Source organism: Pongo pygmaeus, chromosome 15 (genome assembly GCF_028885625.2).
Source record: "Pongo pygmaeus isolate AG05252 chromosome 15, NHGRI_mPonPyg2-v2.0_pri, whole genome shotgun sequence".
Taxonomy (NCBI): domain Eukaryota; kingdom Metazoa; phylum Chordata; class Mammalia; order Primates; family Hominidae; genus Pongo; species Pongo pygmaeus.
In genome coordinates, this window is record NC_072388.2 from 105,661,176 (window position 1) to 105,687,051 (window position 25,876).

The 25,876-nt window shown below is 40.5% G+C and overlaps 2 gene segments (V, D, J or C); both read right to left on the reverse strand.

The window, feature by feature from the left end:
- Nucleotides 1-3,328: 3,328 nt before the first annotated feature.
- LOC129012407 (immunoglobulin heavy variable 4-59-like) lies at nucleotides 3,329-3,843 on the reverse strand. The segment is given in 2 exon segments: nucleotides 3,329-3,678; nucleotides 3,762-3,843. Coding segments are annotated over 2 exon segments (417 nt in total).
- A 21,287-nt stretch (nucleotides 3,844-25,130) lies between these two features.
- LOC129012408 (immunoglobulin heavy variable 3-7-like) lies at nucleotides 25,131-25,602 on the reverse strand. The segment is given in 2 exon segments: nucleotides 25,131-25,453; nucleotides 25,557-25,602. Coding segments are annotated over 2 exon segments (369 nt in total).
- Nucleotides 25,603-25,876: the final 274 nt, after the last annotated feature.

Sequence of the window (25,876 nt, forward strand, 5' to 3'; positions counted from 1 at the left end):
CTTTAAACTAGTTTGTAATTTGACATAAATATTCAAAGAAAAAACCCCAGGTGCAAATAAGAAATTATAAAATTTCAATGTTTAATGACTGGTTAAGAGAAGCTTGAACTAACCTTATTTTGATGAATCATACCTCAAAAATAAAACTGTGTCCAGTGGTCCAAATTTTCAAGGGGCTACATGAGTGCATAGTTTCTACCTCCCTTACCTGTGAGTCCTGGCACAATCTATCATCCTCTAAAACCTAGGGGCCACTAAGAACAGACAGAAGTTTGAATACTATGAAGTTTTGAGAGACCCACAATTACTGTCTGGGCTGATTGGTGAGGGTGATCTCTATGAGGCTAGTCTTTGAAGAAGTGTATGATGGCTTTTGTTATAAAGAACAGATAACAACAAAGACAGTCAAGGAAAATGAAGAAGCAGGGGAACATGGTCCAAACAGAAGAACAACCTAAAGGTCCATAAACTGACATCAATGAAAAGGAAGAACATGGATTACCTGATAGAAACTTTAAAGTAAATGTTAGAAACATGTTCAATGAGCTAGTGGCAGCATGCAAGAACAATGTGAGAATTTTAATAAAGATAAAACATTTAAAAGATGACTAAACAAAAATATTGATCCTGAAGAATACAGCCAAAAATTTTAACAAGATTTTAGACCAAACTAGATCAAGTAATAGAAGAAAAAGTAAACTCAAAGAAAGATCATTTGAAATAGTATAGACAGAGAAGAAAAATTTAAGTGAAAGAAATAAAAAAGAGTTCAAGACTTATGGGCCAGGAAGGACACTGAGCACTAAATTACACATTTGAGGAGTTATACAAAGACAAGACAAAAGGGGTAGTGAAGGAAGAGAGAGAGAGAGGGAGAGAGGGAGAGAGAGAAGAGATAAATTATTCAAAATAATAGCAAAAAATATTTCCAAATTTGGAGAAGGGAAGCAAATATTCATCCACAATGAAGAAGCTCTATAAATTTTACATAAGATAAACCCAATGACAAAAAATGTGACACAGTTTAAAACCACATTGCTGGAAATAAAAGAGGTTTTAGAAAACAGAAAGAAAAGGAACATTTCTCAGCAGAAGGTTTTCAGTTCAGAAGGCACAGGGATTATATTCAATGGTGTGTGGTTTAATGACAGAGGTTCTTTTTGAGAAATGTGCCTCTGGGCAATTTCATCATTGTGCAAGCATCAAGGGTGAATTTTCACAAACCTACAAGGAATACCCTACTACACACAGGGTATGTGGATTAGCGCAGTGTTCCCAGACAACTAACCTGTACAGCGTGTTACTGCACTGAACACTGCAGGAAACAGAAACACCATGGTAAGTATCTCTCTATCTAAACACATCAAAACATGGAAAAAGTTTAGTGAAAATATGGTATTACAACATTATGTGGCCATAAACATATATGTGGTCTATTGTTGACTGCAGCATTGTTACGTGACACATGACTTTACTCAAATTGACGGGCATTGGGGAGGACTAAAAATAAATAAAACCCTGGCAAGATGAATCTTTACCATGTAAATCCTTTTCAGCAATGAAGATTAGATTAGAACTTTCCCAGACAAAAACTAAAGGAGTTCTTCACCGCTGGGCCTGCCTTAAACACCAAAGGGTCTCAGCTAGGTCTGCAGAATAAGGATGTAGCTGCATCAGCTCCATTCTGGCCTCTGCCATGTGACAGTTTTGTGTGGATTTGCTTTCTAAACCCTCATGACTTTTTTCTCTCTAAACTTCTAAATTCATTCTCCTTTTAATCTGCAGTTTATTGAAAATATTCATATTTAGCTTAGAACATAAAAAAACTTTGGAAAAAATTCATCTTAAACCCACCAAGTCTAATTAACTCTCTTCAGGGATGCCCATTTTTTTCTTGTTTTCCTATAGGATATGGCCCTTGTTTCTATCTCAGTCCAGTCCTTGTTTTCATATGCATGAGGTATGCAACCATCACATGCCCAGGAACACCTTGGAGGAACGTATCCTATCATCCATCCCTTCAGCCTTCATGTGCACAGGGGCCATTCTTTCAGCTGTTGTATGCTTTAGGATTTTCCATTTAAAAGTGTTTTTCAGTAGCCCCCCAAAGAAAGTTCTTGGACCTCAAAACATGATGTGGTGTTGGGGGCATTGACAGCTAAATTTCACTGAAAGTATCTTCTGCCCGTGGTAATTGGGGAAGACTGGGAAGAAGGTAACAAAACTCTGACCCCATGTAGCTCCTCATTTAGCAATAGATTCAGTGCAAATTTAGAAAGTTGAAGAGATAGAGTAATGTTGCTGTGGTTTTCTGTGATATAATAAGGAGATAGCAGAAGATGGTCAGTGGTCAGTTTCCATCCAGCTGGTACTCATTGTCAATTAGTTAAGTCCTAATAAAGGATAAAATGCAACATTTGTGACAAAGCCCCAGGGCTTGTTTAAAAGACCTTGTCCCAACAGGGACATGACAGCTTTTATATGAGAGCTACTGATTTTGCCTTATTCATGTGAAAATCTGAGAGATGTGCCCAGCCTCAGGGTGCTGCTTTTCCCTCCAGGAGACAGAGATAACAGAGTTGTATGGTGTTAGCCTGTCTGCGTCTTCGTAAGAAGACAAAAGGAGTGGGTGGCTTAAACAACAAATATTGATTTTCTTACAATTCTGCCGTCTGAATGTGGAAGATCAAGGTGCTGGCAGGGTTTGTTCTTGGTGCGGCTTCTTCCTGGCTTGAAGAGGCCCACCTTCTAGTGCACTATGTCTCCACGTGGCCGCTTCTCTGTGTGCACATGAGAAATGAGAGGTCTCTTTTGTCTCTTCCTCTTCTTATAAAGACAACAGGTCTATTGCATTAGGGTCTCACTTATGACCACATTTAACGTTAATTATATCATTAAAATTCCAATATAGAGCCATTGGATTTAAAGTTTCAGCATATGAATTTCAAAAAGGGCACAATTAAATTGATGACACAAATCAAGAGATAGTGAGAAGCATTACTATATATATATATATAAATAAGGTATAATGGGCCATGCAGGTACTTGCAGGAAAGTTCTTAGTAATTGGTGAAACTTCAATTGTAACAGAAAAATTTGCCTTACTCCTTTCTTTCCTGGCACAAGGATGTGAGGAAGTAGAATCACAGACAATAAAGAAAGAGGACCTCTACGGAAAGCTGAGGTGCTGGCGGGGAGGGAGACGACTGAGAAGATGAGCAAGCCCAGCTCACCCTGCACCTGCTCCTGACCCGGCCTTGTATTCCGTGAGCTCCGCGCGCCCCCTGCTGGTCCTAAACAGCACCTGCGACCGCCCCCTCCGCCTCCCTCAGGGAAGTTTGTGTCTGGGCTCACACTCACCTCCCCTCACTGTGTCTCTCGCACAGTAATACACGGCTGTGTCTGCGGCGGTCACAGAGCTCAGCTTCAGGGAGAACTGGTTCTTGGACGTGTCTACTGATATGGTGACTCGACTCTTGAGGGACGGGTTGAGGTAGTTGCTACCACCATAATGGATATGCCCAATCCACTCCAGCCCCTTCCCTGGTGGTTGCCGGATCCAGCTCCAGTAGTTACTACTGATGGAGCCACCAGAGACAGCGCAGGTGAGGGACAGGGTCTCCGAAGGCTTCACCAGTCCTGGGCCCGACTCCTGCAGCTGCACCTGGGACAGGACCCCTGTGAACAGAGAGACCCACAGTGAGCCCTGGGATCAGAGGCAGCCTCCCATATCTCCATGTCTGCAGCCTTGAGACACTCACATCTGGGAGCTGCCACCAGGAGGAGGAAGAACCACAGGTGTTTCATGTTCTTGTGCAGGAGGTCCATGACTCTCAGAAAGCATTTCCCATGTGAGCAGGACCCTGAATTTAAGGAAATGTGTGGTGGCTTCCTGTGGGTACCTAAGTGAGGATTTGCATGTGGGTGGTGCCTTTGTACGGAGCAGTGAAAAGGGATGAGAGAGGCGCCGGTCTTTTGGGTTCACCCTGGGAAGAGAATGCTGGCTGTGCCCTTTGAGAACTCAGTTCTCTTCTTGGGGCCTCCCCTCTCCAAGCCCAGAGTCCTCTTCTTCCAGGTAAAGAGATGTGCTGAAGGAGCTGGTCTGAGAGATGAGTGTGATCATGGATCAAGGACAGATTTTGCAATAGGGTCAATACTCTTCAACCCTTAAAGATTCATATAAAACCACACACCCAGGTTATCTAAATTGTCATTTACTATTTCAGACACATTGAAACAACAGCTGAATGTAATAATGGCAGTGACTTCAAACAATACTGGATCCATCCAATGTTTATTGTAGTTCAGAACATCCACCATGGTTATAGGGAAGCTCACTGTCCCTGGAAGTGGGTCATTTTTTAAAAGCACCTGAGAGCTGTCCTTCTGTGTCCTTTTGAAATTTGGGATTCTGTCTGAGATCTCAGGAGAAGGCAGTGGGACATATCTCCATGCTTCTCAATGTGTGACCTTGAAGATGTGGCCTGGCCTCTAAACACTTCTGATTGAAAATAAGTACATTGGGGATTGCAGTGAGAACTTCAGACAAAAACTCTGTAACAGGTCAGCACTGGAGGATAGTCTCATGAAGATCATTAAGATTAGTGCGATTACCTTTCCTGGGAACCAGAGAGGACCTCTGTGATCCCTTCCCTCTGAGAGCACAAGGAACTCTGGTCCTTCCCTGACAGAACACACTTTTGAAACATGACTGGATAATGATACTCAAGCCCAGAGTCCTTACCCACATATTTATCATTTCAGATCCATCTGTCTCTGAAAGACTTTCTCCTCCATTGAATTGCATGAACATACCCTAGGATGTGCGGTATTGCAACTTGGGCATTTGACATTAGTTTGGTGAATTATATAATAAATAATCTATCTCCATGGATGTGGGTAATGGGAGAGTCATCAGAAGTGTGATGTGTTTTAAAATCAGGACAAACCTGGGCTCTCTTGTTAGGACCTGAACAACTGGGCTGACCTGTGGGACAACAGAGGGAAAGAGACAGACCCCACATCAGAGCCAGGTGAACTCCTTACTTGCCAGATGGTCTCTGGGCATTTTGTTTGAACAGATCGAGAAGGACCTTCCTCACTCTCAGGAGAATTATGAACATTGAAGGAAATTGAGATAAATTTTTATTTACAGAGAATAATTCATAGGCTTGTAGACATCTATGTGGGTGTGTACAGGGTTGCTAGGACATGCTCATACACAGAACAGAAAGAATTATATTTTGTGGAAAGAAAAAGAGGTTCTGAATTTGTAGGTATTGTTTGCACAATGTGTCAGATCACTAGATCATGTTATGATGCTGGAGGTAAAACTTCCCAACATTGTCAAGGAGACAAAATGCAAAAGAGTAAAGATTCAAGTGAGATTCCTCTGAAAAATATCAGTAATGAACAGGCCAAAAGAAATGAACCATTATGGAAAGAGGGGTAATGAAATGAAACAATAAATTCCATGTTGAGGTGACAGGGAAGTTCCATCTGAAAGCTCATTTTCACCTCTGTGGGTACTGAGTGCCCCCTGCCACCCAGCTCCCACCCTGAAGGGAGGTTTCTGTCTGAGCTCTGTGAGTGAGCTGGAGTCATTGTGAGCCATTTAGAAAAGCAGCTGTGTGCCAGGGTGTATGGAGTCCTCCCGAGTTAAGAGGTGCTGAATATACACCAGTTTCACTGCCGTCATTGTGTTTTATTCTCTGGACTCTCTTGATGTCCAGATTTGAACACATAGAGCGTTGAAGGAACTCATCGTGATTGGGAACTTTTCAGTGAAGATGTAGGTAACATGTGGGTGTAATTAAATTTGGGTTGTGAAAATATTATCAAAAATTTCAAAGTCAGTACCTATTAATTTTTCTTTTTTAGATTTTACAGATGAAGACTTGCTTGGTTGTGCAGGCTGGAGTGCAGTGTCATCTATTAATTTTATAGCATAAAAATGATCAGCCCAATTTATGTAGTCATGTTATATCCATCAAGTATTTAGGTCCTGTGGCCTGTGACATAGCTCTAGTCACAGAGTGAAGAGAGGTGGTTTGTTGAGTTGATGCTACTTCTTCAGAGGAAAATTTAAACAATCAGCTCCTCACCTTACCTAGTCTATTTTCATATCTATGCATGACCCTTGGGAATGCAGTCACCATTTCTTACATAATGGGAGTTGACTGTGCCGTGAAGGTAACAAGAAGACATGTAAATTTCAAGTCTGGGTACATAAACTGCTGAATTACAAAGCCTGGAGCCAATCACATTCTGGTATCTTGTTTAATTAGTTGTGAATTTGTTTCCAGTTGTTTAGTTCAAGTTCCCATAATTCACTTTCTGCTAAAATAGTCACATACGATAATCTTGAGATATTAAATTGAAAAAAATAACTAATTTGCAAATGAACCCAGCTTCTAGGAGAGGTGAAAATTCCTTTGTGGTGAAGGGTGTGAAGGGTGGAGACATGGCTGAATACCGAGGTTGTGTTCACAATTGTTTTAATTAGGGGAAGCTCTATACATCCTTTCTATTTATTAGAAACTCCCATTGAGAACCTTGAACTAACATAATTTGTTGATAGATTACACAAAAACAATGAAGCTGAAGGTTTTTAAGCAGGAATTGCTATTACAACATTAGCTTTCCTTTAGAACGCATTCCTCTACCTGATGTGAAATTAGCCCAGGTGCACTGATGAGAGCTTGTCAGTTAAGCAAAGACCAGGAAATGGGCTCACATGTGTCTAGAACAGGGCATGGCTTTGGGTTGCTTTGCTAACAAAGTGGCTTCTCACGTCTTCTGGAAAACCCATCAAAATAGGCAAGTTAAGGATCTCTTAGGAACACCCGTCTACCCCAAGTTCTTAGCTAATATAAAAGTAGAAGATGATGCAAAATGAGATCAAATGGAAGTTAAAGAAACTGCTGCACCACTGCCTCAGCTCAGCACAGCTGCCTCCTCCCTCAGGGTTTCTGACTCTCTTAGGATGTGGGTTTCCACACTGTGTCTCTCATACAGTCATACATGGCCATGTCCTCAGCCTTTAGGCTGCTGATCTGCAGATATGCCATGCTGACAGAGGTCTCCATGGAGAAAACAAACCGTCCTGGGAAGCCATGGGTATACCTTGGGTTCCCAGTGTAGGTGATGATCCATCCCATCCACTCAAGCCCTTGTCCAGGGGCCGGTCACACCGAATTCATACCATACTGGCTGCATAGTATTCCATGATTTACATATATCATATTTTATCTAATCATCCACTGATTGACACTTAGATAGATTACTTGACTTTTCTATTGAAAATGGTATTGAAATAAACATAGGAGTGCAGGCAACATTCTCTGATATAAAAGTTTGGGAGGAACATACCCACTGGGACGGCTTAATGGAAGAAATGGTAATTCTAATTTTAGTTCTTTGAGAAAGTTCTATGTTGTTTTTCATGGAGGTTGTACTAATTTACATTCTCACCAAGCATATATAAATCATTATTTTTCCTATGTTTGTCTGCAAACACCTGCTGTTTTTTATTTGTAATAACAGCCATTCTGACTGGTGGAAGATGCCATATCATGTTGTTTCTAATTTACATTTATCAGATGATTGGTGATGCTGAGTATATTTTCTAATTTGTGTTGGCCACTTTTGTGTATTCTTTTGATAAATGTCTGTTTTTGTCTATTCTTTACTGAAGTTATTTGTAATTTTTAGTTGACTTATTTGAGTTACTTGTAGATTCTATATATTAGCCCTTTGCAAGATGAATAGATTCCAAATATTTTTTCCATTTGCAGATTGTCTGGTCACCATGTTGGTTATTTCTTTTGCTGTGCAGAAGACCTTTAGTTCAATTAAATCCTGTTTGTCTACTTCTGTTTTTATTGCATTTGCTTTTGAAGTCTTAGTCATATTTTGTTTGCTTAGACCAATGTCCAGAGGACTCTTTTTAGATTTTATTCAAGTATTTTTATAGTTTTAGTTTATAAATTTAAACCCTGAATCCATATTCAGTTAACTTGTGTCTATGGTGATATGGAAGTCTCGTTTTATTCTTCCACATAAGGCCATCTAATTTTCCCAGCACCACTTATTGAATAGAGGGTTGTTTCTCCAGCGTATATTTTTGTCAGTTTTTTCAAACAACAGTTGGTTTTAGATATTTGGCTTTCTTTCTGGGCTATTTTTTTCTACTAGTAGCATGCTGTCTTTCTTATTATATTCATGTAGTATAATTTGAGGTCAGAGAATGTGGTGCTTCTAGCTTTGGTCTTTTTGCTTAGGATTGCTTTTGCTATTCAGACTCTTTTTTGATTCTGTAGGAATTTTAGTACTTTTTTCTAAATAGGTAATCAATTATATTGGTCATTTGATAAAAATAGTTTTGAATCTGTGTAATGCTTTGGACAATGTGTTAGTCTCTTTTGCATTCCTATAAATTAATACCTGAGGCCAAGTGATTTACAAAGAAAAGAGGCATATTTGGCATACAGTTCTGAAGGCTGTGTGAGAAGCATGGCACCAGGATCTGCTTTACAATCATGGTGGAAGGCAAAGGGGGAACAGGCTATGTCACATGGTGAGAGATGGGACATGAGTGGCAAGAAGGGTTGCCAGACTCTTTTTAACAATCAGATCTCATAGTAGCTAATACAGCAAGAATTCACTAAGTGCCATGGGGTGGTTCCCAAGCCATTCCTGAAGGCTCTTTCCCCATGACCCAAAACCTCCCAGTCGGTCCCACCTCCAACATTGAGAATCACATTTCACCATGACATTTGGAAGGGAAAACATCTAAACTATATCATTGCACTCTTGAGCCCCAAATTCTCATGTCCTTGCATTGCAAAATATGATCATCTTTTTTCAGTAGAGAAGCAAGAGCAAACACATTCAAAAGCTAGCAGAAGGCAAGAAATAACTAAGATCAGAGCAGAACTGAAGGAAATAGAGACACAAAAAACCCTTCAAAAAATCAATGAATCCAGGAGCTGGTTTTTTGAAAAGATCAACAAAATTGATAGGCCGCTAGCAAGACTAATAAAGAAGAAAAGAGAGAAGAATCAAATAGACGTAATAAAAAATGATAAAGGGGATATCACCACCGATCCCATAGAAATACAAACTACCATCAGAGAATACTATAAACACCTCTACGCAAATAAACTAGAAAATATGGAAGAAATTGATAAATTCCTGGACACATACACTCTCCCAAGACTAAACCAGGAAGAAGTTGAATCTCTGAATAGACCAATAACAGGCTCTGAAATTGAGGCAATAATTAATAGCTTACCAACCAAAAAAAGTCCAGGACCAGACGGATTCACAGCCGAATTCTACCAGAGGTACAAGGAGGAGCTGGTACCATTCCTTCTGAAACTATTCCAATCTACAGAAAAAGAGGGAATCCTCCCTAACTCATTTTATGAGGCCAGCATCATCCTGCTACCAAAGCCTGGCAGAGACACAACAAAAAAAGAGAATTTTAGACCAATATCCTTGATGAACATCGATGTAAAAATCCTCCATAAAATACTGGCAAACCAAATCCAGCAGCACATCAAAAAGCTTATCCACCATGATCAAGTGGGCTTCATCCCTGGGATGCAAGGCTGGTTCAACATACGAAAATCAATAAATTTAATCCAGCATATAAACAGAACCAAAGACAAAAACCACATGATTATTTCAATAGATGCAGAAAAGGCCTTTGACAAAATTCAACAATGCTTCATGCTAAAAACTCTCAAGAAATTAGGTATTGATGGGACGTATCTCAAAATAATAAGAGCTGTCTATGACAAACCCACAGCCAATATCATACTGAATGGACAAAAACTGGAAGCATTCCCTTTGAAAACTGGCACAAGACAGGGATGCCCTCTCTCACCACTCCTATTCAACATAGTGTTGGAAGTTCTGGCCAGGGCAATCAGGCAGGAGAAGGAAATAAAGGGTATTCAATTAGGAAAACAGGAAGTCAAATTGTTCCTGTCTGCAGATGACATGATTGTATATCTAGAAAACCACATCGTCTCAGCCCAAAATCTCCTTAAGCTGATAAGCAACTTCAGCAAAGTCTCGGATACAAAATCAATGTGCAAAAATCACAAGCATTCTTATACACCAATAGCAGACAGAGAGCCAAGTCATGAGTGAACTCCCATTCACAATTGCTTCAAAGAGAATAAAATACCTAGGAATCCAACTTACAAGGGATGTGAAGGACCTCTTCAAAGAGAACTACAAACCACTGCTCAACGAAATAAAAGAGGATACAAACAAATGGAAGAACATTGCATGCTCATGGGTAGGAAGAATCAATATCGTGAAAATGGCCATACTGCCCAAGGTAATTTATAGATTCAATGCTATCCCCATCAAGCTACCAATGACTTTCTTCACAGAATTGGAAAAAACTACTTTAAAGTTCATATGGAACCAAAAAAGAGCCCGCATCGCCAAGTCAATCCTAAGCCAAAAGAACAAAGCTGGAGGCATCACTCTACCTGACTTCAAATTATACTACAAGGCTACAGTAACCAAAACAGCATGGTACTGATACCAAAACAGAGATATAGAACAATGGAACAGAACAGAGCCCTCAGAAATAATGCCACGTATCTAAAACTATCTGATCTTTGACAAACCTGAGAAAAACAAGCAATGGGGAAAGGATTCCCTATTTAATAAATGGTGCTGGGAAAACTGGCTAGCCATATGTAGAAAGCTGAAAGTGGATCCCTTCCTTACACCTTATACAAAAATTAATTCAAGATGGCTTAAAGACTTACATGTTAGACCTAAAACCATAAAAACCCTAGAAGAAAACCTAGGCAATACCATTCACAACATAGGCATGGGCAAGGACTTCATGTTTAAAACACCAAAAGCAATGGCAGCAAAAGCCAAAATTGACAAATGGGATCTAATTAAACTAAAGAGCTTCTGCACAGCAAAAGAAACTACCATCAGAGTGAATGGGCAACCTACAGAATGGGAGAAAATTTTTGCAACCTACTCATCTGGCAAACGGCTAATATCCAGAATCTACAATGAACTCAAACAAATTTACAAGAAAAAAACAAATAACCCCATCAAAAAGTGGGCAAAGGACATGAACAGACACTTCTCAAAAGAAGACATTTATGCAGCCAACAGACACATGAAAAAATGCTCATCATCACTGGCCATCAGATAAATGCAAATCAAAACCACAATGAGATACCATCTCACACCAGTTACAATGGCGATCGTTAAAAAGTCAGGAAACAACAGGTGCTGGAGAGGATGTGGAGAACTAGGAACACTTGTACACTGTTGGTGGGACTGTAAACTAGTTCAACCATTGTGGAAGTCAGTGTGGCGATTCCTCAGGGATCTAGAACTAGAAATACCATTTGACCCAGCCATCCCATTACTGGGTATATACCCAAAGGATTATAAATCCTGCTGCTATAAAGACACATGCACACGTATGTTTATTGTGGCACTATTCACAATAGCAAAGACTTGGAACCAACCCAAATGTCCAACAATGATAGACTGGATTAAGAAAATGTGGCACATATACACCATGGAATACTATGCAACCATAAAAAATGATGAGTTCATGTCCTTTGTAGGGACATGGATGAAGCTGGAAACCATCATTCTCAGAAAACTATTGCAAGGGCAAAAAACCAAACACCGCATGTTCTCACTCATAGGTGGGAATTCAACAATGAGAAAACATGGACACAGGAAGGGGAATATCACACACCAGGGACTGTTGTGGGATGGGGGGAGGGGGGAGGGATAGCATTAGGAGATATACCTAATGCTAAATGACGAGTTAATGGGTGCAGCACACCAACATGGCACATGTATACATATGTAACAAACCTGCACATTGTGCACATGTACCCTAAAACTTAAAGTATAATAATAATAAAATTTAAAAAAATGTCTTAAGTTGGTTAGCCTCCAACTCAAATGTCTAAAGTCTCATCTGAGTCTTAAGGCAATTTCTCTCCATCTGTGAGCTTGCAAAATTAGAAAAAAAAACCATTGCAAATGTTGTGTATTCCAAGGTACAATGATGGTACAGGCATTGGATAAATTATTCCAATCCAAAATAGATAAATTGGCCAAAGGAATGGCCAACAGCCCCCCTCCACACACACATAAAACCCAGTAGAGCAGATATTAAATCTTGAAGTTACAGAATAACCTCTCTCAAATTCATGTAATTCAACCAGGGCACACTGGGACAAGGGTTGGCTCCCCAAAACCTCAGGCAGCCCATCATTGTAGTTTTGCTGGGTGCAGTCCTTGGGGCTCCATTTATGAGTGAGAGTCAAGTGCTGTAAGCTTTTCCAGGCTGATGGTGGAAGTTGCCCATGGATCTACCATTCTGGGGTCTTGAGGTTTGTGGCCACATTCCCACAGTTCCACTATGCAGTGCCCCAGTGTGGACTTTGAATGGGGGCTCCAACCCCATCTTTCCACATCTTTGGCACTGCCCTAGTAGAGGTTCTCTGTGGTGGCTCCACTCCTGCAGCAAGCTTTTTCCTGGGCACATAGGGCTCTCTGCACATCTGAAATCAAGGTAGAAACTGCCCAGCCTCCTTCACTCTTGCATTCTGCGTATCTGCCAGAATCCAGTTCTTCCAGCACCATTTACTGAATACAGAGTTTTTTTCCCTATGGCTTGATTCTTGTCAACCTTATCAAATATCAAATGGTTTAGGTGTGTAGCTCTATTTCTGTTTTCTGTTTTGTTCTTTTTTTTTCTGTGTGTCTGCTCTTGCACCAGTACCAAGCTGTTTTTCTTACTTTGTAATGTTAAATCTGGTAGCATGATGCCTCTGGCATTGTTCTTTTTGCTTAGAATTGCTTTGGCTATTCAGGGTCTTTCTTGGTTCCATATATATTTTAGAATATGTATGTTTTTTTTATTTCTGTGAAGAATGACGGTAATAATTTGATGGAAATAACATCGAATCTGTAAATTACTTTGGGCAGTATGACCATTTTGGCAATATTGATTCCTCCAATGCAGGAGCATGAAATTTTTTTCCCATTTATTTGTGTCATTTATGATTTCTGCAGTGTTTTGTTGTTCTCCTTGTAGAGATCTTTCATCTTGTTTGTTACCTGCATTCCTAAGCATGTCATTTTCTTTGAAGATATTGTACATGGGATAGGATTGTGTACTTGATTTTATTCTCAGCATGGATATGGTTGGGATATAGAAATGCTGGTGATTTTGTACACTGATTTTGCATCCTTACACTTTACTAAAGTTATTTATCTATTCTAGAATTACTTTGGGGGATTTTCTAGGCATAGAATTGTATCATCAGTGAAGACAGATGAATTGACTTATTTTCCTGTTTGGATGCTGTGTTAGTCCATTCTCAGACTATAAACACCTGAGACTAGGTAATTTATAAAGACAAGAGTTTTAATTGCTCATGGATCTGCAAGTTGTACAGGAAGCATGGCTGGGGAGGCATCAGGATCCTGACAATCATGACAGAAAGGGAAGCATCATGTCTTACATGGCTGGAGCAGGAGGAAAAGACAAGGGGGAGGTGCCACACACTTTGAAACCAGATCTCCTGAGAGCTCTGTCACCAGAACAGCCTGAGAGAGGAAAACACAACCCCATGATCGAATCACCTTTCACCAGGCCCCACCTCCAACACTGGGGATTACAATTTGACATGAGATTTGGGTGGGGACACAAATCGAAACCACATCAGCTGCCTTTCATTTTTGCTCCTGCCTGATTGCTCTAACTAGGATTTCTAGTGTTATATTGAATAGGAGTAGTGAGATACAGCATCCTTCTCTTGTTCCAGTTCTCAAGGTGTTTGAGCTTTTGCTCATTTAGCGTGATGTTTACCGAGTTTGTCACAGATGGCTCTTATTATTTTGAGGTATTTTTTGATATCTAGTCTGTTGAGGGTTTTTATCATGAGTGGATGTTGGATCCTATCAAATGCTTTCTCAGGATCTACTGAGATAATCCTATGTTTTTTGCTTTTATTCTGCTCACATGGCGAATCACAGTTACTGATTTGTGGATGTTGAATGAACCTTGCATCCCAGGGTAAATCCCATTTGATCATGATGTATTACATTTTAAAGTGCTTCTGGATTCTATTTGCTAGTATTTTGTTGAGGACTTTTAGATCTATGTTCATCAGGAATATTCATCTTATATATTTTTTTCATTATGTCTCTTCCTGATGGAGTGTGCCAAGAACACACAGTAGAGAAAGGACAGTCTTTTCAATAATGGTGTAAAAACTGGGCATCCATATAAAAAGAAATAAAATTAGACCTCCTCTAACATGATATAAAAATCAACTAAAAATGAACATAATACCTGAAACCATAAACTCATAGACAACATGGAAAAAGAAAAAACTTCCTGTCATTGATTCAGAACGGATTTATTTGAATTTAATACCAAAACACAGGAAAAACGATGTGTAATTATATATCTAACAAGAAGTTCAAACGAAATATATAAATAAGCCATACAACTCAATAACAAATAATAAGTGACCCGATTAAAAAAGGCAAAATTCTGGATAGATTTTTTTTCAGAAGACACACACATGGCAAACGGAAAATGAAAAGTTTCTCAACATTCCTAATTATCAGGGGAATTCAAATAAAAAGCACAATGATATATCACTTCATACCAGTTAAAATGGCTATTATCAGCAAGACAAAACTTTAAAAATTTTGGCATCAATGTGGAGAAAAAGGAATCCTTATATGATGTGGTAGGATTGGTTACTCAACAAATTGAAAATAAAACTATCTTATGATCTGGTGATTCCACTTCTTGTTATATATTAAAAGGAAATAAAATTATTATGCAAAAATGTTCATTGCAAGATTATTAATAATAGTGTAGATTTGTAAAATAATTTAAGGGCCATACATTGATAAATGTATAAATAAAATATGTATACATAAAACTAAATTTATGAAGCATTGAAAAGAAGGAAATTCTGACATTTACAATAAAATGGATGGACCTGGAGGACATGATGCTAAGTGGAATAAGCCAGATGCAGAAAGACAAATGCTTCATGATCTCATTTACGTGTGAGATCTAAAATATCCAAGGTCTTAAAAGCAGAGAGTAGACTAGTGGGTGTCAGGACCTGGGAGGAGAGGGAATTTGGATGATGTTGATCAAAGGGTACAGAGTTTCAGTTGTGCAGGGTGAATGAGTTCTGGAAATCTAATGTACAGCAATGTTCCTATAGTTAATACTTTACTGTAAAAATGATTTTTGCTAAAAGGGTAGATTTTAGGTGTTCTCATCAGACACACACACATATGCAGTAAATTAAAAAAAATAAAATTGTAGCTCTGTGAGATGATATATATACAAATTACCTTGACTATGATGATCATTTTACAATGTGTATCTGATATGGTTTGGATCCGTATCTTGACCCAAATCTCATGTTATATTATAATCCTCAATCCTGAAAGTAGGACCTGCTGGAAGATGACTGGGTCATGGGGTAGGTCTTTCATGAATGGTTTAGCAACAACTCCTGCTGCTGTTCTCATGACAGTGTGCGAGTTCTCACAAGATCTGGTGTCTAACAGTGTGTAGACCCACCCCACCCCCACCCCCCGCACGCTTCCTGTGGCCTGCTCTGGCCATGTGATTGGCCTGCTCCCCTTTGTCTTCTGCCATGATTCTAACTTTCCTGAGTCTCCCCAGAAGAATAAGCTGCTACATTTCCTATACAGCCTGTAGAATCATGAGCCAATTAAACATCTTTTTCTTTTTTTCAAATTACTCAGTCTCAGGCATTTCTTTATAGCAATGTGAGAATGGTCTAAGACAAAGCATCAAGTGGTGCATTGTTCCTCAACCATATACTTTTAAAAAATTTTTTCAGATATACCTCAATGAAACTGAAAAAAGTTAAAATTACTCTTACAAGAAAGAAATGCATACGTCATGTTTTCTCAATAAAAATGAGACAACATAGGAAAACTTACACTAAGGTATTTGTAACAGCTTTGCTTAAAATATTCATAAACTAGAAACAAATTTAAAGTCCATCAACAAAAAATAGATCAATATATTGTTATGTATGGGATGTCAATGTCACTTTATTACATTCTTTATTTATTCTTTTAAGTTATCTCTAAAATCTCTACAAATTAATTTTTCCAAAGCACCACTCAAAACCAGGGTATTATTGGAACTTGTGGGTGTAATCGTTGGACCAATATTAATAATAAATTCAATTTAGTTCACATGCTCTCAAATATCCTTTTTTCTTTAAAACTTGTTCACAGTTATAATATCAGACAAATATTAGTAATCTATACTTATGACACAGGTTAAAAAGTTGTTTAAATAGTTTAATGACATTTGATTGGAAAAAAGAATACATGTTCCACATATGTCTTGACTACTTTTTTCTTCTCTATGAAATGTATGCTTATTAATTTTGAAGTTACGGATGTTACTCTTATCTTTTTATTTTCTGGAAGTTAATTTCAGTAGGTATATTTGAATGGATTTTATTAATTCATATAATAATTTTCATTACTGAATGTTTTGGATAGGCATGTAATGTCATTTTTATTATGTTCTCAATTTTAAATTATTTTATACATTATTTTTTGTTTTTATGAGAAAATTTACATATAAGAAGAAATGCATAGATCTAAAATGTATCACTAGAGAGTTTCTGGCAAATGTGAATACTCTTGTCCCCAACACCTAAGGTAGCCTGAAGAGCAAGTCCATCCCCCAACACAGGTCTTTCTCTGTGCCTGTGGTCAACTTCTGAGTAGGGAAATGTTTAGATTTCTGACAATACAGATCCATGTTTTTCTCTTTTGAACTTCTCATAAGTGGAATCTAACATTATAGAGCTGTTTTTGGTAAGGGGCTACTTTTGCTATTGTTGAGGTTTCTTCATGCTATTTAATGTATAAAATTAGATCAACCTATTATCATACATTCAATGAATGGACTGATTCAACTGAAACCTCAAAGTCGTTATGTATATATGTAGAGAGAGAGGAAGGAAAGAAATTTTATATCTGAGTTAGTCCATTAAAGATTTATTCTTAATATTGGTCCAACGATTACACCCACAAGTTCTAATAATACCCTGGTTTTGAGTGGTGCTTCGGAAAAATTAATTTTTAGAGATTTTAGAGATAACTTAAAAGAATAAAGAATGTAATAAAGTGACATTGACATCCCATATCAGAAAGCAATTGAAAATAAGTAATACATATAAATTCCTGAGAAGAAACCTTGAATTATAGGTAGGGTATCATGTATAGTAGGTTGTAATATGTTTATTGTTAAAATTATCACCTTTATGTTGTTTTGAAAAATTAAAGGTGAGCATAAGAAAATAAAGTGCTTTTGTGTTTATTTGGGGCAACAACAGCATGTTGAGAAAACTGAAGAGCCCTGTAATCCTGAGGAGGTGGCCTAATCTAAGGAGAGAGAGGCTCCAGGTCCTGTGGACACACAAAGTTAAACCGATTCTGCCCATCTAGGAGCTACTTCCTGAAGCCTTTTTTTTTTTTTTTTTTTAATGAGACGGAGTCTTGTTCTGTCGCCCAGGCTGGAGTGCAGTGGAATGATCTCGGCTCACTGCAACCTCCGCCTCCCGGGTTCAAGCGATTCTACTGCCATAGCTTCGGAGTAGCTGGGACTATAGGCACCTGCCACCACTCCTGGCTAATTTTTTGTATTTTTAGTACAGACGGGGTTTCACCGTGTTAGCCAGGATGGTCTCGATCTCCTGATCTCGTGATCCGCCCGCCTCGACCTCCCAAAATGCTGGGATTACAGGCGTGAGCCACCGCGCCCGGCGGAGAGGAGATTTCTACTCTGGAAAGGAGTGAGTGGACGGCACAACTGGTTTGGAAACACGACAAACTGCATCTGCATTTACAGAAGCAACGAACACAAGGAACGTCCTAGCGCCATCTGGTCTCGCACACATGCTTGGGACTCACGGTGGGGATCCCGGGCCTCGGCCAGCCCTAGTTGTCGGTGCCCAGCTTGGGAGGCCCGGGCGGAAGTCACGCAGGTCGCGGATCTCTCCCGTCCAGCTCCTCCAGGAAGCTCTTCACCTCCACCTCCAGGTGGCGCTGTCGAGATTTATTCTTCTCAGTGTCTGTCTTTAGGGAACTGTAGGTTCATCCAGGTTCTGGAAAATCTCATTTCCTATAGGATTTTTTTTTTTAGAAGGCTCTTGGTACATTTCTCAGTAATTAATCCTCCCCAATTCAGACCCATAAAAAATTATTTGGATTTTGTACCTGAGAATCTGGAAGATTTTGAAAGAAAGTCCAGAAGACTATGGAGTGTAGGTCCCCAGGAATCTCACCCTAGTCCACATCTGCCGTTCAGGCTTTCATAGCATTTACCATGTGTGTGCTCTCACCAACTCGTGCTTTCTTCAAGTTCTGTTCCAGTTCAGCCAGTGTCAACTCTGATCCTGGACATGTCTGTATCTTCAGTATTTGGAATGGGTAATTTCCCTTGCAATTTCAATTCTTTGATAGATTTCAAAAACTGTTGATGTTCAAATTGTGCAGATGTTTTTTGATATAAGAATGAGCTTGATGACTTTCCTAATCTTTACATGTTGGAGCATGTAAAGGTGTTCTCATGTGTGTATTATGAATGCTATGTGTGATGTTATGTATGTAAAGGTTATGTAAAAGTTATGATGTAAAGGTTATGTATCAGATGATACCATGTTCTTATAGGCATCCTTAGTCCTGGGCTGGATCCAGTGGGAGAACCTGGGCCTTTGCACCTGTGACAGGAACTCTCATTCCTTAAACACAAGGCATTCTAATGAGAAAGCTGATATCAGGTGAGGTGCAAAGCAGTGGCGAAGAGACAGAGGTGCCCTTTAATTTCAAGAATTGCTGGAACTTGAATACCAAGGTCATCTCTGAAAGGCAGTGGTCTACTGGTGAGGATATCAGTCAGCTCTGCCTTCAGGAATCTTTGTATGTGTGGAAAGGATCAGGGGTGTGATTTATTTTCTTCCGCTCATCCAGTGTATTTCAGAGAAAAATAAAATGCAAAGTAAGTAAGCATGTTCAATATACATGTTAACAGAGAGAACATGTATAATTCATGGCAATAGAAGTGCTCACTTAATAGCTTGCAGAAGGAGCAGGTGCACAATTGACAGGAGGACGCTCCCTGCCCCAGGAAGCAGGTGCCTTAGAACTGCACTCTAGATGCCTTGCATCAGTGGAACCTGGGCACGTGTCTGGGATCTTGTAGGTAGTGTGCAGAGCAGAGCACAGCTCCATTTCTCCTCACTCTGTGACCTAGCATGCGGCCCCTCCCTCTGGGCTTTATTCTAGTAAGGTGTTAATTTGAAATAGCAGCAGTGGCTTTACCTGCAACCTTTCAATGAAGGGCCAGTGCTGTTCAGAGTCGTTATTACTATTGTCCCCACCCTTGTAAACCAGAAAAATACCTGTGTAACCCTCAACTCAGACCTCAGATGACCCTTTGCAGAGGGAGCACCTACTTTGTTTCTGTCACAAACATGTTACTGTATACTGGATAATATGTGTAACTTGTTATAGAATGTATCTTAATTATGTTACCTTAGTTAAAGTTAGGATTAGTATATGACCCTCTGGGAATTTAGCTGAAGATATTTCTTAGCCAAGTGTTGATGATGTGTCCTGATATCTCATTGCTTATAATAGTACAATATGAAAGGAGAAAAAAATTAAAGAGGAAATGTTGGGAACAGACCCCCCAAAATATGGCCATAAACTTGCCCCAAAACTGGCCATAAACAAAATCTCTGCAGCACTGTGACATGTTCGTGATGGCCATAACGCCCATGCTGGAAGGTTGTGGGTTTACCGGAATGACGGCAAGGAACACCTGGCCCGCCCAGGGCAGAAAACCGCTTAAAGGCATTCTTAAACCACAAACAATAGCATGAGCGATCTGTGCCTTAAGGGCATGTTCCTGCTGCAGATAACTAGCCAGACCCACCCCTTTAATTTTGTCCATCCCTTCATTTCCCATAAGGGATACTTTTAGTTAATTTAATATCTATAGAAACAATATTAATGGCTGGCTTGCTGTTAATAAATACATGGGTAAATCTTTCTTCAGGGCTCTCAGCTCTGAAGGCTGTGAGACCCCTGATTTCCCACTTCACACCTCTATATTTCTGTGTGTGTCTTTAGTTCCTCTAGAGCCGCTGGGTTAGGGTCTCCCGACCGAGCTGGTCTCAGCAAGGAAACTATTGAGCAATGTGTTACCAGGTATTTTATACACAAGGGAGGTTTTCTCATCTTCTAGAAACTCCATTGAAATGAAAAATTCGAGAAAATGTAAGACATATTTTTACATTCTAGACACACGAGTAATATAAACTTGAATTTAAATGCAAAAATGCACAGCAAGGAAGTCAAAATTCTGCAGCAGATCATTTCACCTAGTAGCCAGCTTAAACTAATTTATAATATTACCTAAATATTCAAAAGATAAACTTCAGAGCTATCCAAATAAATAGTTACAAAATTTCAATGTTTAATGACTGGTTGAGAGAAGATTGAACTAACATTATTTTGATGCATCACACCTCAATAATAAAACTATGTCCAGTTGTTCAAACGTTTCAAGAGGATGCCTGAGGAAATAATTTCTATCTCCCTTATTTAGGAGTGCTGGCACAACCCAACATCCCCTAAAACCTGGGGTCTACTGAGAATAAAGACAGAAATTTGAATTAGCATGAAGGATTTAAAGGCCTCACTCACTGACTGGGCTGATTGGTGAAGATGTTCTCCATGAGGCTACACTTTGAACAGTGGGTATGGTCTCTGTTTGTTTGAATGAAAGATAATGAAGAAGACAAAAGGATTCATGGATCAGGAACCACACTGAAAACTAAATTATGCACTTTAGGAGATTTACATATGAAACACCTGAAAATGAATTATGCCGTTGCATTCTCTCATTTGTATTTGATATGAGACATATTTTCTTTTTTAGAAACCTATTTTAAATCATGGATTTACATCTCTACTGTGATAGATTACTACCGCCCCTGGTGAGCCTCATTACTGAGTCTCTAATGTGCACTTGGCATGTGCAGAGAGTTGGGAAGAAGTGGCCATTGAAGCTGAAGTTCTAGGAGAGAGTCTGTGAGAATGTAGACAATACAAGACAGAGGGCAATGTTGGGTGAATTTCTGAGGAATAGGGAAGAATAGCAGAATGAGGCAGGGATCAGGACACCATTCAGCTTGAATTTCTCTATGTGCATTCTCCTAGTGGAATCAGAGAGATACAGCTTAGGACATAGCCCCAGGGCAGCTTTCAGAGACTCTGCACAGAACACAGCCCAGCAAGGTAGTGACAAGTTTTATCTTTGTGTTTGTCTTCCTGCCTCCATCACAATAAATTCTGAGAGCTGCCTGCATTTCTCTTGGGTGAAAATGCTGTGCACCAATCGCCATAGTGTGAATGAGAAGTGAGAGGTTAAAATTATTCTTGGAGGACAGGGAACTTTGTGAGACAGAGGTGAGAAACTGATTATAACAACATGGGGACACGTGTGCTTGTCAGAAGAAAGAGTCCACATGGGGACATGTTTGCTTGTCTGAGAGAAGAGTCCATATGTAGACAAGTGTACTTCTCTGAGGGAAGGGTCACAATGGAGACAATCATGCTTGTCTTAGTGAAGAGTCCCTGTGGGAATATGTGTGCTTTCCATGCGGAAGAGTTCACATGGGAAAATGCGTGCTTGTCTAAGGGAAAGGTCTACAATGGAGAATGGGTGTCTGAGTGAAGAGTCCCTGTGGGAATATGTGTGCTTTCCATGTGGAAGAGTTCACATGGGAAAATGCGTGCTTGTCTAAGGGAAGAGTCTACAATGGAGAATGGGTGTCTGAGTGAAGAGTCCCTGTGGGGACCTGTGGGCTCATCTGAGAGTAGAGTGCACATGTGGACATGCAGACCTATCTGAGTGAAGAGGCCGTGAGGAAATATGTGTGCTTGTTATACGGGAGTTCACATGTGGTCACGCAGACCTATCTGAGTGATGAACCCGTGAGGAAATATGTGTGCTTGTTATACAAGAGTTCACATGGGAACATGTGTGCTTGTCATATGGAAGGGTTCACATGGGAACATCTGTGGTTGTCTAAGGGAAGAGTCTACCTGGGAATACGTGTGCTTGTCTGAGGGAAGGGATTACATGGGGAAATGGGTGTTTGTCTGGGAGAAATGTCTATGTGGGGACATCTGGGCTTGTGGGAGAAGAGTCTACTCAGGGGAAAATGCATTTGTGGGAGGAAAATGTCCACATGAAACAATGTGTGCTTGTCTGAAAGTACAGTCCACAAGAAGCCACGTGTGCTTGTGTGTGGCAAGAGTCCACGAGGGGACAGACATGTTTGTCTGAAAGAAGAATTCATGTGCAGACACATCTGCTTGTCTGAAGATAAAGTGCATGTGGGAACATGTGAGCTTGTCTGAATTCATGAGGAGTGGGCTGGAATTCGTCCTCTGCTCATGATGTATGCACCTGACCCACTCCCGTGCTTTCCATCCAGTGCCTACAGGAAGCACTGATTGTGATGGAGAATCCACAGGCAGCACAGGTGAGTGAGGGGGTTTGCAAGGGCTTCACTAGGCTGATAATTGACTGAGAAACACAGTTGTTAGTGTGCACAAGTTCTGGACAATACATTGGAAACCCTACATACACACATTTTGGGAAAAATAATAAAATCCACTTCTGTTCAATTTGTGAGATTTCTAGACCAATTCAGTTGATTCTGAGGTTAGATTCAGGCAAATATGTAATAAACTTGCACTAAATTAAAAACAAGGATGAAATGCTGTCAGGGAAATGGATATTGAATTATTTCCATTTTCTATGATGAGGCTGATTTTTAGAATAGAAATGGTTTGAGAGCCCAATGGTGTCCTAAATCTGAAATCACAGTTAGATCTGAGCAGCAATCACAGGAAGTGGAGGTCACACCCCCCATGAGAAAACACCTGTGGCTATAAAACTGTACTGGGAGGTCTCTGCAGGCTCTGAGGTGTGTAGGACTAGCTCCTACCCCAGACTCAGGAGACATGAAAATCTCTGCTCTTTTTGTCGAGAAGGTCAGAGTTAGTGTGCAGAAAGAAGCAGATTACTCCACTTAAGATCTCTGCACATGGACAGGAATCAAAGAATATGAGAAACAAGTGATCTCACTCTAAATTTAACAATCCCTCATGAGAAAGGCTACTATGTGCCCAGACCCTGCACAGAAATAAGTTATAATTCATTTGGGGTAAATGTGAAAATTACAATTGTTTGTAGACTGTATGCTTGCTTCTCTATGTCATATGAAAGAACCGAATAAAATTAGGTATTCCATGAGATCCAGTCATTTGCAACAACATGGATGGAACTGGAGGTCACTATGTTAAGTGAAAAAGGCCAGGCACTGAAAAAAAAGCATTGCAGGTTCTTACTTATGTGTGTGCTCTGCAAATCAACAGAATTAAACTCTGGAACATGGAGGGTAGAAGGATGGTAACTGGAGGCTGGGAGGCTAGTGGGGGCCTGAGAACAGTGGATATGGTTAATGGGTACAAAATATAGAGTTAGAAAGAATGAATAAGTCCTACTATTTAGTAGCACAATAATGTGACTATAATCAATAATGACTTAATTGCACATAATAAAATTACTTCAAAAGTGAAATTGGGGCCGGGCGCGGTGGCTCATGCCTGTAATCCCAGCACTTTGGAAGGCCGAGGTGAGCGGATCACGAGGTCAGGAGATCGAGACCATCCTGGCTAACATGGTGAAACCTCATCTCTACTAAAAATACAAAAAATTAGCCGGGTGTGGTGCTGGGCGCCTGTAGTCCCAGCTACTCGGGAGGCTGAGGCAGGAGAATGGCGTGAACCCCAGGGGGCGGAGCCTGCAGTGAGCCAAGATCGCGCCACTGCACTCCAGCCTGGGGGACAGCGAGACTCCGTCTCAAAAAAAAAAAAAAAAAAGAAATTGGAATGTTTTTGTAAATCAAAAGACAAATGATTGAAGAGATGAATACCCCATTAACCATAAACCAACAAATAAAATGTGTTCTGAAGTAAATATCCCTAGAGTATGTGTTGGCCCAGAGAATGCACCTCCCAACCCTCCAACATCAGGAATCCCATGGACCAGACACCCAGCTGCCCCTCTCTGACATCCATGACCTGGTTTGTGCCAAAGCCCCACATCTTGGGAGCTTGTCCTAGACAATGACTGCACAGTGGAGGTACTAAGGTGTGGCTGCTGTTGAGCACATGGGTTATCCCTGAAGGGCAACTGTGGTTAGGGAGGCACTGAGGGTCTTGCTGGGCTCAGCTTGAACCATACCGTAGTTAGGATGATCCATCAACCTCCTGCCCTTTCTCCTGCACTTGTGGTGAGATTTACATCCTGGGCTGACAGTGTCTACAGCCTCACCTGGCTTCCTGGGCATTTTTTCTGCCTCCATCAGTGACACCTGCAGATGAGAATTTTTCCTCCTAGAATAATGAAGTTTTTTTGGCTGGGCACGGTGGCTCACGCCTGTAATCCCAGCACTTTGAGGGGCCAAGGCGGGAGGATCTCCTGAGGTCAGGAGTTCAAGACCAGCCTGGCCAACATGGTGAAACCCCGTCTCTACTAAAAATACAAAAATTAGCTGGGTGTGTTGGCAGTCACGTGTAATCCCAGCTACTCGGGAGGCTGACGCAGGAGAAATCGCTTGAACTCGTGAGGTGGATGTTGCAGTGAGCTGAGATTGTGCCATTGCACTCCAGCCTGGGGCACAAGAGCAAGATTTCGTCTCAAAAAAAAAAAAAAAAAGAAAGTGTTTAAACTTAGCAACCTCATTAGTGAGGTTAGCACAGAAAAATAAATATAGAGTCTCACCAGGAAACCGTTAGATGCAGAGGAAGCCACAGTCCCTCTTGACCTTCATCTGCACCTGCCTTTGGACTGTGCCTGTCTTCTGGGGATCCTGGGCACCCCCTGGTGGCCGCACGTACCCCTGCAGGGAAGTTTGTGTCTGGGCTCACACTCACTTCCTCTCACTCTGTCTGGTAGAGTAATACATGGCCGTGTCCTCAGCTTTCAGACTGTCCATTTGCAGATAGAGCATGCTCTTAGAATTGTCTCTGGAGATCGTGAATTGGCCCTTCACAGAGTCTGCATAGTATTTCTGACTTCCATCATTCCATATATGTACCACCCACTCCAGCCCCTTGCCTAGAGCCTGGCAGACCCAGTCCATGCCATAGCTACTAAAGGTGAATCCTGAGGCTGCACAAGAGAGTTTTACAGACCCCCCAGGCTGTACCAAACCTCCCCCAGATTCCATCAGCTGCACCTCACACTGGACACCTGTAAACGAAAAGTAACTGTGGTCAGAAACTTCCACACATATCCACTGTTTATCTCACTCTTATCCACTCACACTCAATTTTTCTAGTTCTCCATGAATTACCTTTTAAAATAGCAACAAGAAAAACCCAGCTCAGCCATGACTCCATGGTGAGTCCTCTGTGTTCAGGCCTGATCAAAAATGAAAGCACCTGAAAGTCCCAGAGCTGGGGCTCCTCTCCCAGAGCTGCAGGATCAGGGCTGGGCTGATTTTCATAAGCAGAAGGAGGGCTCTATTTTCATGTCTCCTACTACATAGCAAGCTCTGGGATGAGAGGCCTGAGGAGAGAGTGGGGCTCAGAGCATGTGAGAGTGTCCTGGGGGAGATTTGTGATACTGATAGCATTTGGAAATTGTGGTTTCTTATTGTAAGTTTGTTCTATG